The sequence below is a fragment of the Epinephelus lanceolatus genome, chromosome 10 (assembly GCF_041903045.1).
Source record: "Epinephelus lanceolatus isolate andai-2023 chromosome 10, ASM4190304v1, whole genome shotgun sequence".
Lineage (NCBI taxonomy): Eukaryota > Metazoa > Chordata > Actinopteri > Perciformes > Serranidae > Epinephelus > Epinephelus lanceolatus.
Genome location: NC_135743.1, coordinates 22,364,728 through 22,387,825, shown reverse-complemented (window position 1 = coordinate 22,387,825; position 23,098 = coordinate 22,364,728). Strand labels below are relative to the sequence as shown.

The 23,098-nt window shown below is 41.7% G+C and overlaps 1 protein-coding gene across 1 annotated transcript in view; it reads left to right on the top strand.

Moving 5' to 3' along the window:
• Positions 1-23,098, top strand: part of LOC117265373 (uncharacterized) — a 34,160-nt gene extending 11,062 nt beyond the window's left edge. The window contains exons 9-11 of the mRNA XM_033639821.2: positions 3,157-3,210; positions 12,715-12,867; positions 21,500-23,098. Of these exons, the coding sequence (XP_033495712.2) occupies positions 3,157-3,210; positions 12,715-12,867; positions 21,500-21,682 (390 nt within the window). The 3' untranslated portion in view covers positions 21,683-23,098. The remainder of the gene's footprint in view (positions 1-3,156; positions 3,211-12,714; positions 12,868-21,499) is intronic.

Below are 23,098 nucleotides of genomic sequence, written 5' to 3'. Positions count from 1 at the left end.
TTCATGGGAATATTAATCTTGTTGTTGTTTAGAGCGTGAAGCGGCTTAGGAATCTCTGAATCTTTAATCACTCGCCCCTGGGTTGACCAGTGTAGTTAGGAAGGAGTGCAGTTGGAGACGATATAATGGTTATCATTGCTCACTTATCCTGGCTCCCAGATATCTCTTGTTCTATTTTTGTTGCTCCAAAACTGCCTGTTCTATCAGTTGTATAATGCCCAGACAGATCTTTACTCCTATCTCTTATATCTAGTGCTTGGCTCGAATTACTGTGTGTGTGTATGTGTGTGTCTGCCTGTCACACTAGTGCGATACAATGAAAGTCAAGTAGATAATTCTGACGCTGGGCATGAATCCATTCATCATCAACTGGGATTAGTTGTTTTTGTTTGTGTATTTTTAATCAGTCATTAATTAATTAAAGACAATGGGTTTTTTTAGGTGATAATTGGTCGAGCAATCAATCAACTGACTCCCTGACATGCACATTTGCACACTCTTAATGAGATACTTTCAATTAACCTGACTCTCCCTCAGCCTTCCTGGGCAACTGACCTCTTTATCGCCACCGGAAGCAGACAGGCTTAATGAAAAGAGAAGAGAGCTCCAAAGAGCAGGAGGGGGAAAAATTAGGAAGCTCTCCAGCTAATAAGACTGCCTTAACAAGAAGCAAGTGCTGCTCGTTGTGCTCACTGGTTGTGTGTAGCTTTGTTGTGGTGTGTTGATTGCGCTACGGTGTGTAAGTGCGCGCACAGGTACGTGCGTGTCTTTTATTCTTGCCCTTCACCATGGGTGATTGGCTAACAGTCGCCTCCAACCTGAAGTTGACAAAAATCAATATATCATCACCTGGGGCACACACACACAACTGCAGAATCCACAAGGAGAGAGAGGCAGAGCAAAACAAACACACAGCCTACTTTAGTCAAGGTCTGTTTTCTGTAATAGAAACTTCCCACGAAACGGACCCAGACAGTGATGCTCTATGGCAAAGGTCACCTCGCATTAAACTCCTTTTAGACCTCAAAAAGAGAGGGGGCGAGAGTGGAGGTCATATTTAAGTTTATAATGTGTCCTATGGAGTGGTGCGGGTTCAAGAATACAGTACAGGCCAAAAGTTTGGACACACCTTCTCATTCAATGCGTTTTCTTTATTTTCATGACTATTTACATTGTAGATTCTCACTGAAGGCATCAAAACTATGAATGAACACATGTGGAGTTATGTACTTAACAAAAAAAGGTGAAATAACTGAAAACATGTTTTATATTCTAGTTTCTTCAAAATAGCCACCCTTTGCTCTGATTACTGCTTTGCACACTCTTGGCATTCTCTCCATGAGCTTCAAGAGGTAGTCACCTGAAATGGTTTCCACTTCACAGGTGTGCCTTATCAGGGTTAATTAGTGGAATTTCTTGCTTTATCAATGGGGTTGGGACCATCAGTTGTGTTGTGCAGAAGTCAGGTTAATACACAGCCGACAGCCCTATTGGACAACTGTTAAAATTCATATTATGGCAAGAACCAATCAGCTAACTATAGAAAAACCAGTGGCCATCATTACTTTAAGAAATGAAGGTCAGTCAGTCCGGAAAATTGCAAAAACTTTAAATGTGTCCCCAAGTGGAGTCGCAAAAACCATCAAGCGCTACAACCAAACTGGCACACATGAGGACCGACCCAGGAAAGGAAGACCAAGAGTCACCTCTGCTTCTGAGGATAAGTTCATCCGAGTCACCAGCCTCAGAAATCGCAAGTTAACAGCAGCTCAGATCAGAGACCAGATGAATGCCGCACAGAGTTCTAGCAGCAGACCCATCTCTAGAACAACTGTTAAGAGGAGACTGCGCCAATCAGGCCTTCATGGTCAAATAGCTGCTAGGAAACCACTGCTAAGGAGAGGCAACAAGCAGAAGAGATTTGTTTGGGCCAAGAAACACAAGGAATGGACATTAGACCAGTGGAAATCTGTGCTTTGGTCTGATGAGTCCAAATTTGAGATCTTTGGTTCCAACCGCCGTGTCTTTGTGAGACGCAGAAAAGGTGAACGGATGGATTCCACATGCCTGGTTCCCACTGTGAAGCATGGAGGAGGAGGTGTGATGGTGTGGGGGTGTTTTGCTGGTGACACTGTTGGGGATTTATTCAAAATTGAAGGCACACTGAACCAGCATGGCTACCACAGCATCCTGCAGCGACATGCCATCCCATCCGGTTTGCGTTTAGTTGGACGATCATTTATTTTTCAACAGGACAATGACCCCAAACACACCTCCAGGCTGTGTAAGGGCTATTTGACCAAGAAGGAGAGTGATGGAGTGCTGCGGCAGATGACCTGGCCTCCACAGTCACCGGACCTGAACCCAATCCAGATGGTTTGGGGTGAGCTGGACCGCAGAGTGAAGGCAAAGGGGCCAACAAGTGCTAAACACCTCTGGGAACTCCTTCAAGACTGTTGGAAAACCATTTCAGGTGACTACCTCTTGAAGCTCATGGAGAGAATGCCAAGAGTGTGCAAAGCAGTAATCAGAGCAAAGGGTGGCTATTTTGAAGAAACTAGAATATAAAACATGTTTTCAGTTATTTCACCTTTTTTTGTTAAGTACATAACTCCACATGTGTTCATTCATAGTTTTGATGCCTTCAGTGAGAATCTACAATGTAAATAGTCATGAAAATAAAGAAAACACATTGAATGAGAAGGTGTGTCCAAACTTTTGGCCTGTACTGTATATTGACAGTTAATGTCTGTAAATGGATTAAAAGGGCCGTCGAATAGAGCAGCCAAAGTGACTATTGACTGCGCGATAAGCACTGGTGAGTGTGTCTATCGACGGCCACGTCTGTTGTCTTGTTGGTATCGACGATGTTGTGTATGGGACGCTGACCTCATAGACGCTTATCAGACCATCTGATCACTCTGATTGATCGAGCTGCCTGGGAGATGCACAACACTCTGTGCAACAACAACGTGTTTGTCCATCCGTGCGTGCTTGTCTATGGATCAAGGCTGTATCTATGAGTGTGCACTGATGAATTTGTCTAACCTGAAAAGTTATTTTCTTGTATGACTATTTTCTGATGATGTGGAAGATGATTTCAAATCTCAACGCCATCTTTTAATCCTCTTTTCTCTCTCTCTCTCTCTGCATTAGATGGCAGTAGATGTGTTGGAGGGTCTTCTGGAGGAGGATGATGAAGTTGTTCAGGTAATGCCTTCAATCATGTTCACATTTTGTATTATTTGTTATTGGGTGTCAATGCAGAGAATTTTTGGGCCTCTGAAAATGTGACATTAATTATCTGTTTAAAGACAGGGTTATTTTCGGTGGGTATTTTGCTTTTACTGGTTTTATATTTCCATTATGTCTCTCTCCAGCCTGGTTCCAGACCTCCTTTCTTATTTGTTCTGCAATATTAGTTGGTCTGGTGTCATGCACACTGAGAGCTGTTTGCCTTGGCTGAAGAGACAATTAACCAGTTAACCTTTGTAGGGACTGACAATGCGAACATCTTCCTACAAAGCTAGCTAACGAGGCTACATCCATGAGAAGCAGCAACAGAAAAATGTTATGTGGATGAAAATGTTGATTTAAGTAGGCTGACTTATAGAAATAATTATCTGTATATTTTTATGTCACAACAATCTGAAATTAACAGCTCATAGCAACAACTACGACAGCTTCATTTCTCCTACTGATGGGCCAGAGCGAAGCAAAACCCAACAAAACAAAATATCCCAACAAACGAGAAATTGGTTAACACGAACACAACATTGGAGTTAAGGCCAGGCAAAATCATGATACATGGTTATCATGAATTGAGACTAGACATGGTGATATGATATGGATTTTGAAAAGTGTAATGTAAGTGTCTTCTGGTTTTAAAGGCTGCATTACAGCAAAGTGATGTATAATTTTCTGAACTTACCAGGCTGTTCTAGCTGTTCTATTATTTGCCTTTGATATTGATGTATTGATATTTCATATTTATGTCAAACATGTAAAACAAAGACATGAAGCAGGCAGACATGAAGAAAGTAGTACTTACAAATAATGGAAAGCATAATGGAAAAAAAATGTCAGCGTATAGCTGGTTTCATTTACACTTCTGAAAATGAGTGGGAGGAAGTATAAATTTATTAAATCCCCTCCCTTCTCCTTATGTCCATATGTCATTGAGTAAAATGAAACAGACAGCTTCCTCATATGAGTAAACCTATGCCTTATTTAGACATTTCTAAATATACCAAAGTATATATATATACATATATACAGGTGCATCTCAATAAATTAGAATATCATCAAAAAGTTGATTTATTTCAGTAATTCGATTCAAAAAGTGAAACTCATATATTATGTAGATTCATTACACACACTGATATATCTCAAGTGTTTATTTCTTTTAATTTTGATGATTATAACTGACAGCTAATGACAACCCAAATTTCAGTCTCTCAGCAAATTAGAATATTGTGAAAAAGTTCAATATTGAAGACTCATGGTGTTACACTCTAATCAGCTAATTAACTCAAAACACCTGCAAAGGTTTCTTGAGCCTTCAAATGGTCTCTCAGTCTGGTTCAGTGGGCTACACAATCATGGGGAAGACTGCTAACTTGACAGTTGTCAAGAAGACGATCATTGACACCCTGCACAAGGAGGGTAAGACACAAAAGGTTATTGCTAAAGAAGCTGGCTGTTCACAGAGTGCTGTAGCCAAGCACATTGATGGAAAGTTGAATGGAAGGAAAAAAATGTGGTAGAAAAAGGTGCGCAAGCAACAGGGATAAACGCAGCCTTTAGAGGATTGTGAAATGAAGCCCATTCAAGAATTTGGGGGAGATTCACAAGGAGCGGACTGCAGCTGCACTCAGTGCTTAAAGAGCCACCACGCACAGACATATCCAGGACATGGGCTTCAACTGTCACATTCCTTGTGTCAAGCCACTCTTGAACCAGAGACAATGTCAGAGGCGTCTTACCTGGGCTGGACTGTTGCTCAGTGGTCCAAAGTCCTCTTCTCAGATGAGAGTAAATTCTGCATTTCATTTAGAAATCAAGATCCCTGGAGGAAGAGAGGAGGAGAGGCACAGAATCCAAGTTGCCTGAGGTCCAGTGTAAAGTTTCCACAGTCAGTGGTGGTTTGGGGAGCCATGTCATCTGCCGGTGTTGGTCCACTGTGCTTTCTCAGGTCCAAGGTCGGTGCAGCCATCTACCAGGAAGTTTTAGAGCACTTCATGCTTCCCTCTGCTGACCAGCTTTATGGAGATGCAGATTTAATTTTCCAGCAGGACTTGGCACCTGCCCACACTGCCAAAGGTACCAATACCTGGTTTAAGGACCATGGTATCGCTGTGCTTAATTGGCCAGAAAACTCACCTGACCTAAACCCCAAAGAGAATCTATGGGGTATTATGAAGAGGAAGATGCGACATGCCAGACCCAACAATGCAGAAGAGCTGAAGGCCGCTATCAGACCAACCTGGGCTTCCATAACACCTCAGCAGTGCCACAGACTGATTGCCTCCATGCCACGTCGTATTGCTGCAGTAATTCATGCAAGAGGACCAAGTAATATTCTAATTTTCTGAGATACTGAATTTTCGGTTTTCATTAGCTGTCAGTTATAACCATCAAAATTAAAAGAAATAAATACTTGAAATACATCAGTCTGTGTGTAATGAATCTACATAATATATGAGTTTCACTTTTTGAATCGAATTACTGAAATAAATCAACTTTTTGATGACATTCTAATTTCTTGAGATGCACCTGTATATATATTACCAATTGTCTTTACCTTACAAAAATAAATGTTAATATTATATATACATCTTAATCAACTTGTCCTGCTATCTTTTTCTATTTAAATAAGTAAACATATGAACTTTCTATGCTTGTATATATATTTTCTCTATTTTTTTGTTATTAACAAACTATTATTTTATAAATAAGTATTCATATTCATTAGTGGTATATAGGTGTACACACGTATATATTGGCAGAATTACGTACTCACTTAGTCATTGTATCCACATTACTGATAATAAGTTAGAAATAATCTCACTTCTTAAATATTTTGTGAGCGCACCAATAGTGCTGTTTTTCGCCACTGATAGGCTCAGATTGTTATTTTAAGGGTCTGACAACAGTAAGGAAGGATCCCCACAAAGATAGACCTTTATGTTAAAGAGTAGAAGAGAAAGAGTAAGACACTTTGTTCAATTGAAGACAGCCCCAATTTTGCTCCTGCTAAACCCACCAGCCTCCATTTAAATAATCAGTCATTTTATGATTGTAAAACACACCTCATTCAAAGTGAACAGAAACAAAATAAAACTCACAAAAAACATTTTGGTTCGTCTCTCCATTGTTCCAGCAATCACCAACTCTGCGCTGATTGAAACAAGCCTTTAATTTACCCAGATAGATGTGAAAATATGCTGACTCCATACACACTAAAACTACTTTATTTAAATGGGGTCTGGTGGGTTTGGCAATAGCAATTTCAGGTGCTGTTTCTGGTTAAACAAAAAGGATCTTTCTCTTTAACAAAAAGGCCTGTCTCTAAAGGGTCCTTTCCATAATGTTGCCAGACACTTAGAGTAACGATCGGAGCCTGTCAGTGGCAAAAACAAGCACTTTTAGTGTACAGGCACTTTCAGTAGACATAAATTGATGATGCAAACATGCCCCGAGTGCTTCTGTTACAGCCTGTTTCCCGGCCGCTGCGCTCTCGCTCAATACTGGACCAGGTTAAAAAAAATTGCTCTTCCCTTCGGTCATTTAGACACACAAAGATGGAAAAGTATGATCCAGGTTGGAAAATACAAGCTTTATTAAGATACTTTCAAACTGTCAGCATTATCAAATTATATGTCAGTATTGGTTAATATGGAAAAAGTTATCATGATCATTTTTTGCCATATCACGGCTCCATGTCGGAGCAAACTCTGTGTTGGGGGAGTGTGTGCACTTGTGTAACTTGTCAAGGCCCGCATATAAGCAATGTCTTCTTATGTGTCCTTTAGGACCCTCAGACGAACATGTAGGCAAATATTTTATCACCCCAGTGGAAAGGAAAAGGCCCCAACCCGCACACACAGTTGCTTCTGCTGAGCTTCTGTTTATGCGTGTGCACACAGCAGTGTCTACACACCCACACTTTTTGCATTACTTGCTCCCAACACTTGCTTGCTCACACACAGAGTATGACTGAGAACTTGAATGCTTATTAGAGAGTGACGTAAATGGCAGTATTTTCTGCGCTTTAGTGGGAAGTATGTGCTGTCAGTGTGCTCCAAATCCCCACTGTCAGTGGCAGATGAAGTGAAGGTGTGCCACTGAGTGTCAGATAGAAGAGCATGGCAGTGTGTCTCCCTCTCTCTCTCTCTCTCTCTCTCTCCCCCCACTCCCCCTCAGGCTCAGCCTCCCACACACACCCCTCAGCTGACAGATTGAGAGCAGTCATCGGGGGGCTGAACTTTTAAACTCGCTCCAGAGACTTACAGCTGTGACACTCGATTTGAGCAGGCCTGCAGCCAATCACACATGCATACAGTCACCAGTTCTAATGGTCAGAAAGTGTTCTGTCAGATCATACCGCAGTTACGTTGCGTCGCTGGAGTCATGTTAGTGATGTCAGAAGAGTATGACAGACACTACTCTCTCTCTCTCCTCCCCCCTCCACCTCTCTTCTCTTCTTTGTTTTACTCTTTTTCTTATTTTCTCTCTTAAGTGCGGTAGATAAGTTGTTAGCTCTTGCCGCCGTCTTCTTGCTCTTGCATATCTCAAAGTTGGAGCCTTACTTATAAAGTGTTAAGTCTGCACAAACAACTGAGCTAGTTCCTTGCAAATCTTGTTTCAAAGGTATTCAGTTGATTCATGATGCTTTTGTTCTTCCTTCAGCAGCACCATATGGGAACTAAGATGTGCCTTCACTTTGAAATGACAATAGTCTCAGTGATTTGATTGACAGACACAGCGTTTATTTTATTATGTGTGCTTCAGTCTGGGGTTGTGGTAGGGTAGAGTGGATTCTCTAAAGTTCTTAATTAGCTAACTTTCTCATGTTTTAATTTTGAGTGCAGAAGCGGAAACCGTCTTTACCGCACGCACAAATATCTCACAGTGGACCATCTGTAAAGAATATTCTCGCCCGGTTCGAGCTGTTTTGAAGACACGCAGTGGTTCTTCATTTGTGAAGAAGTTAAAATTTTGAATTTCAATGACCCAATTTCACCCTTTCTGTCCTGAATATACACATAGTGTTCATACACAAGAATGCATTTTTTTCAAGGTTCTGCATTCACAGAAAAATGTCAGCGATATAAATGACATACTGCTGGTTCTGCAACATTACTACATTTATCTAGTGCTGCTGTTGTTCTGATAAGTATGGCTGCAGGGGGTAGCCTCCCACTCAGCATGCTTAGAGGAAATTCAGAATTCAGTGTGGTATGCCTTGATGTGTTTGTTAGCTAAATGGTTGATTTGGCAGAGGTGCAGGTCCCCACTGCCTCTGCCCTCAATGAATAATGAATAAAGTGAATATTTGTGTCTTGTTGCTTGAAGAACAGTGGGTGGGTGATCTTTGGCCTCAGATGAGAGGCACACACACACCTCCAAGTTCACTGTGAGTTGAGCATGATTGTGTTTAGAGGTGGAAGAGCAAGCGTAGCACAGTGTATGTAATTATGTGGGAGAAAAAAAAGTGTGATTATGAAAAAAAGAAAAGATTATTTGTGGTGTGTTTCAGCGTACGAGCTTACAGTTAAAAATATACCTCCACTCGCTGTTTGAACTCTGTGGAGCAACAGGATTATTCAAAAATGATGTACTGTTTTTTTTTTTTTTTTTTGCATATTTTCCTGAGGTGCCAAGTTAAGGTCAGTCAGCCAGTTAAGAGGCCCTTAACACCTAACTTTACATGCTGCTCTCTTGAATTGAGTGTTCAAACATCTTGTGTCAGAATCTTGCTCGGGGCTGTGTGTTTGCAGGCGAAGAGGCTAAATTATTACCAAATACTTGCGAAAACATCGAGCTAGGAAAACCGCTTTGTGTTACAAATGAAATTTAATTGTTTTGGCAAATATGCTTCAGTATTATAATGAAAGACAGATAACCTACTGGAGTGACACAGGATAATGATCTGTTATTCCTGACATTATACTGTTCTCCCAGTGATTGATCTGGTTATTCTGTGTTTGCGCAATCTGATCCAGCTCTTGGTAAGCTGTATAAATTAGGCTTCTTAGGAGTTTAAAAAATGGCCAGTCATTTACCACATTGATGCATCTAAAGCTCTGTATTTAAAATAAGATTGTTTGTGAAATTCAATTGAACCTCCTTGGTGCTTGAAGAAAGACTTTTATCAAAAGCTTGACTCGGTAAATTAATATTGCACAGACTGGAGTGTGTGGATGCTTTTCTTTTTAAACATCCAACATGTAGGATTTAGTGGGATGCTATTGGCGGAAATGAAATATAATTAGCATGTTTTCTTAAGTGTATAATCACCTGAAAATAAGAATTGTCATGTTTTCATTACCTTAGAATGAGCCGTTTACATCTACGTAGGGAGTGGGTTCTTGTCTATGAAGATCACCATGTTGCACAGCCATGTATCTACAGTAGCCTACAATGGACAAACCAAACACTAGCTCTAGATAGGGTTATTCGCATTTTTACGTTGGCCACCATTGTTAGCAGTGTCTTTGCAAGAGCCAAACAGCTTTTGAAAAACACTTTTATCCCCTTGCATTTGATCACTTTCCTCGATTAAATCACCAAGTTTGTTTGTTTTGGAGAGGAGGAGACCTCTGCATAGGGCTGGCCATATGGCAAAACATTTTATCACAATAATTTTCCACGTATTGATCGATATTTATCACGATATGAAATTTGATAATGTTGTGGAGTTTGAAAAGTATTCTGATAATGTCTGACACCTGAAGAAACCAAATGACTCATTAGTTGAACTCACAATATAGTTTCTTAACATCAGATTAGGTAATATCATGTAAAGAACTGTGCAACCATTTTATAATAACACTGTAAACATGCAAACATGCTTTGTGCATTGCACTCTAGTGTCAAAGGAAAATAAAGAAAAGCAGTACTCCTTCCCTCAGCTCAACATTCTCCAGCTTTTCTTTATCTTTTTATGCCTGAGCAGTCAGTCAATTTTGGCTCAATTTTTGGGAAGTGGTACCTCTGGCTTTGTTTTTGAAACGACTAATTAAAACAGCCTAAAACATATTCAGATAATGTAAATGAAAATAAAACCTGTAACCTTATATCACATCAAATTCCCAGGGCAGCAAGCATTTCAATCTCAAATGTTTGTAGCATAAGACAAAATGTAAACAAATGGATCACAGTTAAGGCCCTGGGACATTTAAATACTCAACTATAAAAGAAAATAACAATTTACATCTCAAATTTTGGAGGTAGAAATCTGAACAAAAGCTACCTCTTCATGGTGGTCATGGGCTTCATGTCTTTGACTAGAAAGTGTGACACTGCGTCTGCTATATCCCTGCTCCATTTCAATAGCTTCTCATTCGGGGGTTACGGCAGCAAAAGAGGACACTATTTGTTGTGTGACTGTCAGAACCAAATTAGTTACTGAGAGGAGAAAGCAGGGCTCTGTCTGACACGCTGAGTCCAAGAATGAAACATGAAGCCATTACTGCAGTTTCGGGGGTGTTTATTCTAACTCTTTCAATAAACATACATTTTATGCAGATGGACTGAATGGACTAGACTGTGATGGAGAAATAGCCTTTGCGGTCAACAGAAATATCGGCACCCTACCTCACCCTGTCTCTGTACCAAGCAAACAGATTCACAGGCAGGTGCAGGTGATATTCATTTGGCAATCAATCAGCCTCACACACATAACTCCGCCCACATACACACAGCCACACCCACTACCCCAGGTGACGAGTGAGAAACACATCCCTGCCTCTACACTATTGATTTCTGTTTTGGTGCAGCCTGGCTAGTGTTGCCCACAGCAGCAGAAGTGCTAGGCCATTGAGCAACACTTGTTGGTGGACTAACTGCAGTTTTGGCCCAGATTTTCATGCTTTCAGTGTAGTTGCTGGGATGCCACCTTTTCAGGTGATGGAAAAGGTTTGCTGTGTCCGTCCTGGTTGGCACCAACCGATGACATATTTTGTAGACCGTCTTTGTCTGTATGTTATCACATTTCAAGTAGCCAAACCACTTCCAAATTATTGACGTTGTGTAACCTTTTTTATCCACAGTTTCGTCCATTTTTGAGGACAATGCAAACTCTTATTCAGCTTCGTAACAGCGTTGCTTGTCACTTCCACTCATTTCCCCCTCTTTTCATTATGTCCCTGCTACATTCAGTTCCTTCTCACCGCGGCACACTCACCTCAGCCCTGACTATGCAATGAAAAATAACCGTGTGCAATGCTGTGGATCCCCAGCACTGCAGATTGACTGACAGCTGTCTGTTAATTTCTGGTGCAGGACACGCTGTTTGGCTCTATCTAGGTCTATCCATATCGAGTAAAAATGACTATAGTTTATCATCGTCATCGACATACATTTTATTGCCATCCTATTTTGAGATCGTTTTATCGCCCAACCCCACCTCTGCACATATTTCGGCTCCTGGTAAACCTCCTGAATACTGACCACTGAGGGAACCCTAACTTGGCACATGGCATGGGAGAAGTTTCAGCTGGTTGCATTCTGCAAACCTCACAACGAGATGCCACTAAATCCTACACACTGGTCCTTTGAGTAACATAATATTATTCTGTCAGTTTTTTTTTACGTATGCAATCGGATCAAAACATGGCCACAGGAACAGTGATGCAGTTTTTCAAGAGTCGACTTGTAAGAAGGGACCCATTTTTGCATATTTGCATTCGATGGCCCGATCACATCCTGCTCAGGAGCAGGTGTGGTGTGGAGCTTAAGTTACCATGGTGATGTTCCTTACTGAAAAATGACACACCAACGTGGAACCAGAAAACCAGAGTCGAGGCCGAGTTAGCTTGTTAGCCCACTAATCCTGTTTTCTGAGACAGGCCTCAGGACTGTGTACTTCTGTTCCTCTGCAGTTTCTGTCAAGGCAGAATTATGTGTAGAGTAAAATAATTAACTGTTAGATTAAGAGAATTTTTTATATTCCCCCTCGAAATTAATAGCAAGGCTGTTATTGTACACAACACAACAGGTGAGTATGATTTGAAATGCAAAATATATTTGCCTGAGGGGAATGTGTTTTTCATTTTCTAATATTATGTTTAAATGTATGTTTCAACAAAGTAATTATATTTTTTACTATAGAAAGATAAAAAACAATTTTGGTTGTGACAGATGGTAGGAGTCACAAGTCAGGTTTTAATTAATTGTGACACTACAGCATGTGCACATGTGCCTTTACTTTGATGCAGCATTTGTAAATGAGTACAGCATGTGTCAGGATTGGATCAGGTTGACAGTTATTACGTCAGTGATGGATTGCTTGTATGTCTGTGTGATTCCATGTCATGTGTGTGAAACCTGTTTGTCAGAGAAGGATGTGGGATTTCATGCAGACGTGCTCTGTGAGGGTTACAAATCTGTTTCCCTTGTCACAGCTCACTTACTGCGACAAAGAACACTTTCTCTGTGTCTGAGAGAACACCCCCCCGCAACCTACATCTCTTTCTCTGTGCCTCCCAGGTGTGGTATCTCTCTGGCTGGGTGTGCTACCTCCAGCTTGAAAAAGCAAAAGAGAGGCAAGACAGAGAGGGAGGAGAAGTGACAGAGGAGGACACGGAGGAGTGGAAGGCATTGAAGGAGGCAGCCAGATCGTACCTGACCAGCGCTAAGAAGGTAATTCAGGTTCAGGCTGCTCACAAACCCAGTGATTGTTGCTTTTTATGATACAGATATAGTTGTGGTTCATTTCTTCAATACTGCATGGCCAGTGGATAAAAGTAACTAAGGACATTTACTCAAGTACTGTGCTTAAAGGTGAACAATGCAGGAATATTCAGTCACCTAACTTTGCCCCTCCTCCCTGCGATGCTTATATGGACACTGCAAACTACTACTGTAGGAACGTTACATTTCCTACAATGGAAAAGCCGATGCTTTAGCAAGCTAACAAAGCTAACCGCTTGCACCCACCCGTCCAACAGAGAACAGGCCAACTCTGCATTTCTCTTCATCTCCATCCTCTCCGTCAGTACTCGCCAGCAAAAGTGAAAATAAAAGCCGACCCCAGCTACACTCTCGTTTTGGAACGAGCTTTATCCGCTGGCGCTTTGCCTCGCCATATTTGCATTTTTTTTGGTGCTGTGTCCGCGATTCTTGCATCTTCCTTTTGAATGCGTGCTGCTTATGGCCTGGCACCTGGTTGCAACCTTTTTATAAAGTCTCGACACAGCAGTACAAGAAGAGAATAAGAAAATACAGGAGTGTCTGCAAATAAATACACTGCCACACACATCCAGTGGTTCATAAGTAATGGTTGGTATGTATGAGTTTATACATTGTTTTTTAAGTACTTGCACTTAAGTATTTCCATCACGATACTTAATACTTCTGTGTCACTACATTTCAGAGGGAGATATTGTATTTCACAGCATTTATCTGACAGCCATTGTTCGTAGTTGCTGTCATTTCTGGTTACTTAATAACTCTGAGTGAGTCAGTTTATTGGCTTATCAACAAAGCCATTTTTCATGCAAAAATGCCAAACATTTTATGTTTTCATCTTCTTCTTAGAACAATTTGTTCTAAATTGCAGGAAACTGAATATTTTTGAGGTTCGAACTACTTGGTTGGACAAAACAAGACTTTTGAAGTTGTCACTTCAGTAATTGTGATGGGCAACCTCATGCTTTACAAACTAAACTCTTAATGGATTGATTAAATTGCACATTAACCCATAATGAATATCATTATTTCCAGACCTATACAAAATAATTCTTGATGAAAAATTAGGTACTTTTACTAAAGAAAAATTTTGAATGAACGACTGTTGCTTGTTATATTGGTGGTTTTACAAAAGTAATGGACTTGAATACTTCTTCCATCACTGTGTGCGGCAACTGTGGATACAGATAGTTACATCCAGTACAATGTCACAATACGTAAGACTCCTAAGAACCAGTTCTTGTCAGAGAAGGAGCACATGCAGTCCTGTGAACATGAGAGGATTCTAACTAAGCTCCATTGTTGCCACAGAAATGTCTTTTAGTACAATCTCAAAGAGGTTTAAGTACACCCCCTCTTTCTCCCATTCCCCCTCACATACACGCACGCACACGCACACACACACTCGGAGTCATGTGTCTCATTCATTCTGTCATTCTGTCAGGGAGCAATGCCTCTATGGGGCTGTGATTCATGTTAGTCTAAAATCCAATAGGCTTGTAAATCAGACAGCACAGACTGAGGGATGGCAGGCCCCACCTACGATTCCTCTCCTTTTCACCTCCCCACCCAGCTACCCACCTTCCCCCCTCCTCCCCCACCACATCCTGTTCCTCTACAGATGAGTAGGGGCAGCAGAGTGGCGATATATTGATGTCTGTCTCTCTGGCAGCAGTGTAGTGACAGGCCTGTCTAACCAGTATCCACTAGGGATGTCCACAACTGAGACAGGAGCGAGGTGGGTTTTGAGCTGCCAAGAGGGAGAATGGCAAAAACTGTGGGGGAAAGAAATGGCACAGGGCGAGTATAGATTTGAGCTGCTGGCTTTGTGGTGAGAGTTAATATAGAAAAAAAGACAAATTGAAAATAATAGAATTGAGAAATGGGGAGACTTAAGTACTTAACCATTTTTGCGCGGGGATAGAATGCAAGGGAATAAAAAGGTGAAAGAATAGCAAAAGAATTGAGTGAGGCTTCAGAGCGTGACAAGTAAACAGCAAAGCTGTTTCTTTGTAGAGTGACTGAAGCAACAGGCGCAGAATAATGTGAAAGGTAAATGCACGAAGACCTTGAAAAGGTGAGGTGGAATGTGGAGAGAAGTCGGCCCCCCTCATGGTTCACTTAATTCCTCGGCTAGGAGCTCTTGCTCATATGTGTGTGCATCTGCACATTGTGTAGTTGAGATTCTCCCTTGTTTATATCAGAGCTTTGTTTCGGAGCGTCACTGTGAGTGTTAATTATTAACGATGAGTCAGTCTGCTAGTTAAAATGGGCTCCAACATGGAAATGAGGCCTCAAAGCCCAACGGCTTGTTTTGGCGCCAGTCCACTTCTCTGCATACTTTATGACTTTGCTAAGTGTGTATGCATCCATGTGTGTGTGTGTGTGTGTGTCTGTGTCTGTGTCTGTGTGTGTGCATGTGCGTGCGTGAGACAGCGAAAGAAAGCATGCGGGTATGCGTAGGCGCACCTTATGTGGATGCACATATTTAATTATGGTTGTGTGTGCGCCAACTTGCATATCTAATTATTTGTTAAGAAATGTCTTCATTATTCATCTCTTCTGTGATCGATACTTGTGCACGTTCACACACTCACACACACACACACACACACACACACACACAGCATTCAGCTGAGATACTCTAAAACGGAATGATGGGGAGGAATGGATGAGTTGAGAGGACAAGAAAGAAGTGTAGGAGAGGAGCAGGAGGGTGAGCAGGAGTGGGAGAATGAAAGGGGAGGCGAGGCAGGGAACAGATTGGATGGTGTGTGTGTGTGTGTGTGTGTGTGTGTGTGTCTGTATCTGTGTGTGTGTGGGTGCAGGGGGTGTAGCTGTTGAATAGTGGCGAGGGTAAAATCAATAGTAAACCGGACGTGAAATGGAATTTGAGTCTCAGCCAGATAGGGTGCGATTGAAGAAGGATTTGCAGTGTATGCACAGAGGACAGCGTTATATACGTGTGTGCATGTGTGTGAGTGTGTGCGTGCGTGTGCACAGAGGCAGCTAGGGCAAACAGAGGTCAAAAGCTTTACTATTTGATGTGGCTGAAAGGGTATCCCATGAGCACAGATTGTGGGCAGGGTTGGTCCAAGGTGTGCTCTTCATGTAATTTTAATGCCTTTCCCTACCAAGGATGTGACTGAAGGACTGAAGTGTTAAGTTGTGTGTGTGTGTGTGTGTGTGTGTTTGTGGTCAGCCCTCTTGAGACTTCCAGCGACATGCTCTGTTCACACTCAGGAAGGTCTAATCTTAACCAGTGTCACACCCTTGCTCGTGAAGAAGTATGTGTTTGTATGACAGAGCGAGACAGAGAAGAGGAAGAAAGTGTGTTGAAACAATGTATCTAATTAATGCTCTCTTACTAATGAAGAGATATACAGTCGGAATGGAAAGGAATGAGGAGAGCAGGATTGAGGATACAGAGGGGAGCTGAGGGGGGGGCAAGATTTTGGCACTATTCTGCCAGATTGGTAGACAATAGGTGTGTGCATGCGCAAGTTTAAGATGTGAAAGTATGAAGAGGTATCTATCTCCTTGACAGGAAGGTCATTTGGTGAGAGTGTACGAGTGCGAAAGAAAGAAAGCCAGAGACAAAGTGCACGAGGGGAAAATGGTCAGGGGAAGAATCTGGGAGAATGAAGGCATTGGTAAATGAAATGAAAGAAGAGGTGAAATGAAAGGGGAAGTTAAGCGCAGATGCGAAACAGAAGGTGAACAATGATGGACTGATTAGGCTTTCACCACCTAATTAGCCTGTCTTTATGCTGTCATATGAGCTGTAGAAAAAGGTTTCCATCAAGAAAGGAGCAGAAGAGAATCAATTTAGGTATGAAGGGTACATAAGTGCTTATTATTACACTTTTGCCCGCTGCACACTGGACAAAAGATAGCACTTGCAGATAATCCACATTTAAGCTGGACCGTACTATATATCCAAAGAAATTAAATAATTGTAGAGAAAGAAATGAATTAAAGGGACACTTCAGATTTTCTTTATGCCAGCACACTTTCACTTTCTCCTTTTAAAGTGAGCATAAAGCCACTGCATGCTGCAGTGTAATGACCATAAACAGGGTGAGACCTCATTCAGCCCCTGAAGCACTTACATTGTGCACCTTAAGCGAACGTAATTATGTTTTGTATTAAAATCCATCGGCCTATTCAATTCTGTTACCAAGCATTGGAGCTGTTGTCATTATCATGAAGTCAAACTTGCCAGCACTTCTCTGTAATAGTTTCTTTCCTGTGAATGCTGCCGTGTTGATTTATGCCACATCGTGTTTTGAAACTTGGGGAAGTTCACAAGTTTCAAATTGGTTTCTCTGTTTAGAAGTTTGTCAGTTTTCAGGTGAACATTCAGGAGCGTATGGCATTGAGTTTAACAATATGTGGGGCAAGCCATGTGACATTTGGAAAAGATTTTATTTAAAAGTAGAGAAATGCAGTAATAACTCAAATTCACCAGGATACATTGCTGCTGCTGTGTGCCCACTTAGTATTTTGAGGAAGATTATTTTGAGATGAATGACATTTGAACTTGTTTACATCCATTATACTAAACTTGGCTCACTGTGACTGTTTGTTTAGTGTATAGAAAAATATTGAATTAGAGATTGAATATATTGGTGTTCTACAAATGAAAACGCCCACTCAGCTACCAGCAAAGAGCTGTGATGTTTGTTAGAGCGCTGATAACTGAAAGGGATAGTTGGGATTTTTTGAAGTGAGGTTATTTGAGTTATTAATCTATAGTCAGTGTCAGACGGTGGTCGGCATGCCCCCCAATTTGGAGAAAATGACAGACAGCATGGAAGCTAAATAATTTAGTGCTATGGACAGGGGTAGCAGCAAAATCTAGAGTATTTTGACAGCTTCACCTTGCCATCCGACAGCCCTTTTCTATGGGGAACTGAAGTCGTTGTGTCACTCAAAGCCACCAGGATCAAAAACAGTAATTGTACCACACAGAACACGGGAGTTGCTGGTCTGCCTCGATCAGTTAGTACACTGCTTAGCTTCTGTGGGGGATAGGGGATTATCATCTATAAACATATATCTGCATACTGTATGTATGCCGAATCTGTAGGCAGTGGTACAAAATTTTGGTATCAGAAGCATTCTGGTTTCTGTTTGTAGTCTGAGTAATATTGACCAGTCACGTTTGAGCAGGCTTTGGTTGCCTGCAGGTAAACAGTCCATCTAGAGAGCAAGAGAGAATGAACGCCTTGGCTGAAATGAAATCGGAGAACCCATCAGCTGTCGTCTGATGAGGATTTAGCTTTTTATGAAGTTTTTTTCTGATTAATGTGCATTCATATGAAAGTATCTGGCAATACAGCTCAGCTGAAATCTTGTTTGCACCTACCTCAAGTTGCCAGTGGAGCTGTAATAATGAGGGTCACACTAAAGAAGAAGTCTTGGTCTGGATATCCACTGGCTATGCTGAATCTCCTGAAATACTGGCTGTTGCCCTCAGAGGCTGTATCGTCATCAGATGATAGTCGATGGGTCCCAGGATCAGACAAGTATTGCTAAGTTGGAAAATCGATAACACACAGTTCTCAGAGGAACAAGAAATGAGTTGGGTTGAAAGGTTTATTTGTGGCAAGGTTGGGCCACATTGGGCAATAGGTGGTGTACACCCTGGACAGGTCGCCAGACTATCACAGGGGCTAACAGATAGAGACAGACAACCATTCACACTCACAATCACACCTACGACCAGTACTACTAACCTGCATGTGGGAGGAAGCCAGAGTACCCCATGCTGACACCGGGCGAACATGCAAATTCCGCAGAGAAGGGCTCCCCCACCCAAGGGTTGAACCTTCCACCCTGAGTTCAAACCAGGAACCCTCTTGCTGTGAGGCAATAATGCTAACCACTGCACCACAGTGCTGCCGGATAATAGTATTTGATACTAAAATACTTGATTTGAATACATAAAGAAAACTACTGGAACGCGCTCCTCAACAACACCGCATGTGCTTATAAACTTGACTAAGAGTTACTGCCATGCTAACGGCTCTGTGAGGTTGTACAAAGGCACAGCGGGGCTTTGAGCTTAATGCTAATGTTAACATGCTAATATATTTATAATAACAATGCTAGCACGCTAATGTTTAGCAAGTATATTTACCATGTTCATCATTAAAGTTCGGTTAATCAGCACGCTAACATTTGCTAATTAGCACTACACACAAAGTACGTTGATGGGAATGTCATTAGTTTCATAGGTATGTGGTTGAGTAAAATTTTGAGCTGATGATGGTGCTCGAGAAAAAAAATCAGAGGATCACAGAAGTTGTTATAAGTAATCATCTGGGCGACATAAATGTATGTCTAAAATTTTTACAGCAATCCTTCCAATAGCTGTGGAGATATTTCAGTGAAACCAAAAATGTCAACCTTATGGTGGCACTGCAGGAAGAATGTGGGGATCCCCTCAGTCATTCATTTATTCATTTATTCATTCATTCATCCAGTGACTGTGGAGATATTTCAGTCTGGCCCAAAGCAGTGGACCAACATTGCCATCCCTACAGCCGTGGAGCTAGCCTTGGTTAAAAAGAATAGCGTGTTGATGGTGAGAACAGATGTGCCCATGTGCCCCTTCATGTGTAAGTGTAAAATATGTTGTGTGTGTTTGTGAGTTGTTATGGCAATGGTCAAGTGTGCTTTGGGCTGTGACTTAGGGTCTTGAAAGTAGAGCAAAGTGGACCATGAAAGAGTTATACGATTACATACGCTCACACACACTCACACACACACACTCTCTCCCTCCCTCTCTAGGCAGCTCTCTGGGCCGTGAAAGTGAGAAGAGAAAACATAGGCTGTTGTAAATGAGAAATGCCTGTGTTTCTTGCAACGGCGGTGCTGATCTCAGCAGCGTTCGGTGCGGAATGTGTAAAGAATAGCTCCTGTTTGTTTAGCTAGCTGAAAGCATCACAATGAATAATCACATTCCATCCAGCAGACACACTACGCTATTGATTCATAGTAAATATCACTACATAGAAATACAATTTCCAAATGGCATTCAGTATTGTTGAACATACAGGGTTTTTTTTTTGCACACGTTCACTGAATTTCTTACATTATTTCTCTCACGCAACTCTTATGAAAGACACCCTCCACCTCTTACCCAAGGCTGTAATGTGCAATTATTCTGGGTATTGAGCCAAGCCTATTGTAAAGCAAACCCAACTTTTATTCAGAGTGCCTGTTGTGGATAAACATCTCCAGGCATTTCAGAGTGACATTGGCAGAATGAAAATCAGTGTTTTTTCCCCCCCGTAAGTGTGTGTGGTGCTTTAAGGAGGCTGAGAGGGTCAGCTCTCCCTCGGTATCAGACCCTGTGACTGGACCTGGGTCACGCTCCACCTCCCTGGAGCTCCATCCTGCAGAGACAGCATCCACTTAAATATACACACACACACACACACACACACGCTGCACATTCTTACACTCTAAATGAGTTCCCATGTGACTGCGTGTCTCCTGTCAGGACCTGCTGTTGCTTGGAGACTGGTCCTGGGGCAAAGCAGTCACACACACTCTTCTTCACTGTCCTGGCCTCGTTACACTTTTAGTGAGAATGATGGCACTCAGCTGCTTATTGTCCGTGTGCTCTAGGGAGTGTGTGTGCATATGGGTGTGTGTGTGTATGACTAAATAGAATAATATTCCGAGATGATCTTATAAACCATTCCCCACTCACCCTCTTTTTCTCTCTAGTTTTGTTGCTGGAAAGAAAAGCATAAACATAAATTGCTGTATCAGTTCCCCCCTTTCTCTGTATATGCACACACAGAAACGCAGTGTTATGCTTTGCTGTCCTTGGTGGTAGCTCCAGTAGTTTTATCACCCAACTTTGAGTTCAGTAATTACACACAAGCAGAGTATTTTACAGAGATAAATCTGCTGGCTGCTTTGAGAACGGGACTTTTTTTTTTTTTATCTTGCTCCTTCACGGCATATTTCACTGAGATAACAACTTTGATTATGTGTGTGTGTATGTGCACATGTACGTCGCCACATAACCATATGTGCTTCGGGATAAGTTCCTCTGCGCGTGCGCATGCATGTTGCAACAGCAAGAGGAAGATGAATGGTCTTTTTGTCTCCTGTGCGGCTGAACGCTGTATCAAATGTGCTGATTTGCCAAACGAAAGACAAAAACTGTTTACCAGCGTTTTGTAAGCCGTGACTGTCTCGCTGACAGAATGCAGCTGCTGTTGGTTATTTCAGGCGGCCTAACCAGCACTTGGAGACTTAAAACCTTAGGGCTGCTCACTTCCCTCAACTCCAAGCTGCTGCTTACTGATGCCGTAGTGATGCACTGTTATCTTCAGTGACACAACGGAAGAGCCTCAGTCGAGAGCTTTTCACTCACCATATCTCATTTCTTGTATTGCCTCTGCAGTATAATTTTGCACTTCATGTTCGGTCTCAACATTGCTGTTGTATAACCTACTTTCTATTTAAAATTTCCATTTTTCCAGTCTACTCACTAGCCCATTACACACTTGCATCATCTCTTTTTGTCTTTTTTTCCCCTCCTCTCCCTTTTCCCCAGCTGTACAGTAAGCTGCGATGTGATGACCAGCCGATGTTGGAGCATGTGGAGCAGCTGCTAGGCAGTCTAGGAGGAGAGCTGGAGGGAGAGGAGGGAGAGGAGGGAGACCCAGTTGTGGATGAAGACTTTGAACCCTGCAGTGATGAGGAGGAGGACAGTGCAGAGGCACCTATGGAACACTGACCACAGCCCCTTCCTTGTACTCTGTGAATTCCCATCATGTTTCCCTTTACTTAAAGTGTTCAAGTGCACTCTCTAAAGTGCCTTTTGTACCAGTTATCCTTTCACGCCAGTTTATCAAAGATGAAATTTGAAATCAAGTGAGATGCACAAAAAGAGTGGCATTAAAAGCTGCAGTCTACTCAATCTCTTTCAGTCGGTTGTTTAATGCTTTTGGTGAAATAAGTGCATACTTGAGTAATGCCTCCCTTAATCTCCTTGACAGATGTTGATGAAATAAATTAGTTTTAGGGCTTTACTTCTTACCAGCAGCAAAAACAAAACACCTTTGAATGCTTTTACCTCTTATACGCACCCACGCATTGATTTTCTACAAGCAAACACACACGACACATGCGCTCACACACAAAACAAAGTGCACAAAAGCTGCACGTTAATTACTTCAGCTCTTCCTCAATACAGCAGCAGCCGCAGCAGCAGTGTTTCCCTCTCAGCCTGCAGTAAAGTGAAATATCTCAACGGGAAGTTATTATTATTAGAAGACTGTGTCTGCCAACAAACAGTTAATGTCATCTTAACATGTACCGGTTCTAATATTCCAAGTTTGAGTGTAATTCTTGAATTTTAATGCTATTCAGTTTATTCTCCTGCTTTGCCCCCCACCCCCCTTTTTTGTGTTAACTCATTGGATTCAACAAGGCAAACACACAATAGAGAGAATTTGACATTAACTTATGCAGCATGCGTTTCTCTCTCTGCTAGACTGTTCAAAGTGGCTGGTACAAAGCCTTTCAGAAAGGAGAAATGGGCAACTCTGACTTCTTTTTCTTTTTTTCAACTAGTTTTCAGAGTGCAGCCTTTTAAAATTCTCAGGCAGGGTTATGTAGTGTAATGGTATGGGTTAGTGTAATGGAGTGACACAATAACGAACTTCAGCTTCTTTTATATGTTTTACAATTGAGGGCAGAAAGGTGAAGAGCAAGAGTTTGTACTCTGTGGTGGAGAGCTACACACAAAGAAAAGATAACATTTGAACATGGTTTTTTGTGACTAACAACAAAAAAACTCAAAATGTAAGACACTGACAGCATGACAAGTTATTGATTCAGGCCAGAGGTGTCAGACAAAGCCTACCATGTGACAAAACTGGACACTTTTTTCACATCACAGACCTTGAGGCAATACTTCACCCTAGTGTCCTATAGCAGAGAAATTATTCTCCGTTTCCTGCCAAGGGACTACAGTTGAAAATTAGCATAAAGCTAACTCTGGTGCAGCTAAGTAGCTGTGCATTGTCCCTGTTAAATAAGATTAAAAAAAAAGATGATTTTTATATCAGTTGTGTTGTTATGTTAAATTTGTGAAAAAGACTGTTTATCTCCCGTGCCTCCATGGTGAATGAAGAATCCAAAAGTGGCG